This window comes from Nematolebias whitei, chromosome 18 (genome assembly GCF_014905685.2).
Source record: "Nematolebias whitei isolate Nwh7 chromosome 18, NemWhi1, whole genome shotgun sequence".
NCBI classification, from domain to species: domain Eukaryota; kingdom Metazoa; phylum Chordata; class Actinopteri; order Cyprinodontiformes; family Rivulidae; genus Nematolebias; species Nematolebias whitei.
The window spans coordinates 40,543,999-40,547,267 of NC_056515.1; the positions used below are offsets into that span (position 1 = coordinate 40,543,999).

The following is a 3,269-nucleotide window of genomic DNA, read 5'->3' on the forward strand; positions in this document are numbered from 1 at the left end:
GGATGGATGGATGGATGATGGATGGACAATGGATGGCTGGATGTGATTGATGGATGGATCATGGATGGATGGATGATGGATGGACAATGGATGGCTGGATGATGGCTGGATGATGGATGGATGGATGATGGATGGATGATTGATGGATGGATCATGGATGGATGGATGATGGATGGACTATGGATGGCTGGATGATAGATGGATGATTGATGGATGGATGATGGATGGATGGTTACTGAATATGTTTTTCTAGATTATTTTAATAAAACAACTTTTCAAAATATGATTAATTATAATAATACTTGCAGAATTTGTATTTTTTAAATTTGTCTTTTGCATTAACCAAATTTTATTTATCAGGGATATTTTGCTGTATATTTGTGTGATGGTTTTTTGTTTCCATCACTTTTCAAAATCTTCATAACTTCTGACATTGTCATGCTTTAAATAATATTTTTAACTTTTTGACGTTAATTACCACCATTTTAGGTTCTGTTTTAGGAATGTATCCGATTTTTGAGGGGTAACAAGTAGACCTGACTTTCATAAAAAATAAAACACTGACAGCACCTAGCATACCTACCTACATCGTGTATGAAGCGTTCAATTTTGGACTGCATGCCCCAGTATCTGAATTCCACTTTGCAGAGTTTGTAGGCACACATAACGATACTTTGACCCGGGTTCTGGTTCATGTCCTCGATCCAGTCTTCTGACAATGGACCTCGTTTGGTTTTGACCGACTGGTACAGTTTAGGGTCTTCTTCCACCAGGTATTCATGAGGAGGGATGTAGTCCTTGACGATGTCAATGGGGTCTACATGAGGAAAGCACAGTGGATTGTTAAACGAAGGCAGATTTACCCAGTAGCCCCAGACACATGGGTCTGGGGGGTCCATGTCGATCCCTGACAATAAAAATAAAAACTTACATACTTCATTTAGTGCAGACCTCTCACAACAGGTGGCCAAGTTTGAAATCAGAAAAAGTTTGATTTTTCAGCTATTTTTGATTTTGATGTGCAAAGAGCAACAGAGAGCGTCAAAAGAGGCCGATCAAACTTTTGTTGAGGAACCTGCAAACAAAGATGTCGAGTATCTGACTCGAGTTAACGTATCGACTGAAAGTGGCCCGTGGCTCGGACCCAGTTTTAATTTTGGTCCCCTGGGTTTGATGTCCCTGCTTGGACTTGCTGACCGCTGCGTCTCAGTTATCACAAACATAAAATAAAAGAAAGTGAAGGAAACCTATCCAGTGTTTCCCTTAGGTTACTTGCCTTGGCAGGGCGTGCATCTCTTCCGTGATTTTTCTCGATGGGCGGGGGGTAGACGTAGAGATACCTCTGTAGCTTTTTAGCTAGCACGACTGTATTGCGCACTACTAGCTTAATGCTATGCCAGCACCGGCTATTTTCACCGGGGGGGCAGTTCGATAGGCAGGGCGCGTGGTTCTGTTGACAGGGCGGGGCGCCCTATGGTAAGAGAAACACTGCTATCTCACAAGCAGATGCCCAAAATCACATATTGCAATATTTTTCCAACACGACAGTAGAGTCATTCTAGAAAGATCCTGGAGAAACTTTGACAGGTACTTCCACGTGGCGGCCATTTAAAAATGGAGATGACAAAGATGCCTACGCTACACTGATGCCTCAGTTCAACATTACCAAAGTTTTAACTGCAAAAAAACGTGTGCAAATTTGATTTGTAAACATTTGCAGTCAGTCAGGGACAGGGTCCCAAAGACACAAATCAAGAGCAGCGATCCAGAATAAAAAAATTAATCTGAGACAAACTCACCTACAGTCCTCTGTCTCCTCTCAGCAGAGGACAGATTGAAGACATCCGCCTGACATCCTGTGTCAGGTTTATAATACGTCTCAATGTCTATAGAGAACTTCTCTACAAACGGACACGTATACCTGAAACACATGAAAACACTATGTATTAAATGTTTACGTGAGAAAATAACTTGATAAATTAATACGATATCATTATTATTTTAACACAAATTATTGTAACAAGATGTGACACAACCAGTTATTGTCACAAAGTAAAAGAACATTTGAAGTGTTAACGTCACGCAGCATAAATTACTGGGAGGTTTTAGGACAGACAAATGTCTGTCAAGGAGCAGAGGGGTCGTGGTCAGAACTGTGCACGTGTTGAGTCGTGCAGTGATTGGATGCCTTACCGTGTTCGGGTATAGGGGTAAGCGTTCCAGGATTCTTCCTCCACTCGAAGGGCGGCTTGAGGCAGAATGGCACAGAACCAGGACGGGATGTGTTTGCCGATGTGGTAGACTTTGTGAGTGTACTGACCCGAGCCTCCAGGGCCGTCTTCGTACGGCTTGTTCTCCAGAATCTCCACGCCGTTGCCTTCGCCACAGCTTTCCTCTCTGCTCTTTTTCTGTAACATGACCAAAGTTCACGTTCGGACGTACGTGTGCTTTTTTATCTGGTGTGAATCAAACACAATACATTACTTGACAGGATTTATATGGTTTAAGTCCAGAAGTCAAGAAGGACTGTTATTTCTATTTTAATAGTGCGAATGATGAGTGAGCATTCACACTTGGTTTTTGTCCCCCCTTGGACAGCGAAGACGAGGAATTGGAAAAACCCTTCGCCTGTCCGTCTGTCCATCCATGGACGGTTTGTAGTGAGCACAACTTGAAAAATAAGTGCGGTACCGACCGAGCACTGTTTTGGGGTGTGGCTGCATCTTTGTGTAAAAAAGGTCACTATCGAAAATTAGATCTCCGTGTCGATATGTAAACTGAGCGCTCCATCACTTGAGGAAACTATGCTTTCTGGTTTTCATATTATTTAAAGTGTAGTTTCCTCAAATGATTGGGGTGGCTGAACATTAACCTATGGGGACCAAGGCCACCACTGACCACCCCCTGCCTCCAGCACTGCACCTGGTGTGAGATAAAACTGCTCCCTCCGCTCACCAGGATCCTTCACGCTGCGCTGCCTCAGAGAAACAAAAAATAGCAACAGTAAACCTAAAAGGATCCCGTAGTGACGAGGGACCTCGGTGCACCCCTTGTCCTGTTCACCTTGCATCTGAAGTTTAGGGCCTCGTTGTTTTGATTTGTAGAAAACTCTAGAGCTCGTAATGTTTATGACTGAGCCAATCAGAAGTAAAATGACAGTGATAAAAATAGTTTTAAGTTCCATCAACAACATACGAGTGAGGTCATTAATAAATTTCATGCTCTCACCTGGTACGAGTGAGGTCATTAATAAATTTCATGTTCTCACC

The 3,269-nt window shown here is 42.8% G+C and overlaps 1 protein-coding gene across 1 annotated transcript in view; it reads right to left on the minus strand.

Annotated features, from left to right (window-relative positions):
• Nucleotides 1–3,269, minus strand: part of LOC119424597 (membrane-associated phosphatidylinositol transfer protein 2) — a 37,548-nt gene that overhangs the window by 33,766 nt on the left and 513 nt on the right. Inside the window, exons 2-4 of the mRNA XM_037692085.1 lie at nucleotides 2,194–2,408; nucleotides 1,800–1,921; nucleotides 584–817 (exon numbers count right to left, since the gene is read on the minus strand). Coding sequence (XP_037548013.1) covers nucleotides 584–817; nucleotides 1,800–1,921; nucleotides 2,194–2,408 — 571 coding nt within the window. The remainder of the gene's footprint in view (nucleotides 1–583; nucleotides 818–1,799; nucleotides 1,922–2,193; nucleotides 2,409–3,269) is intronic.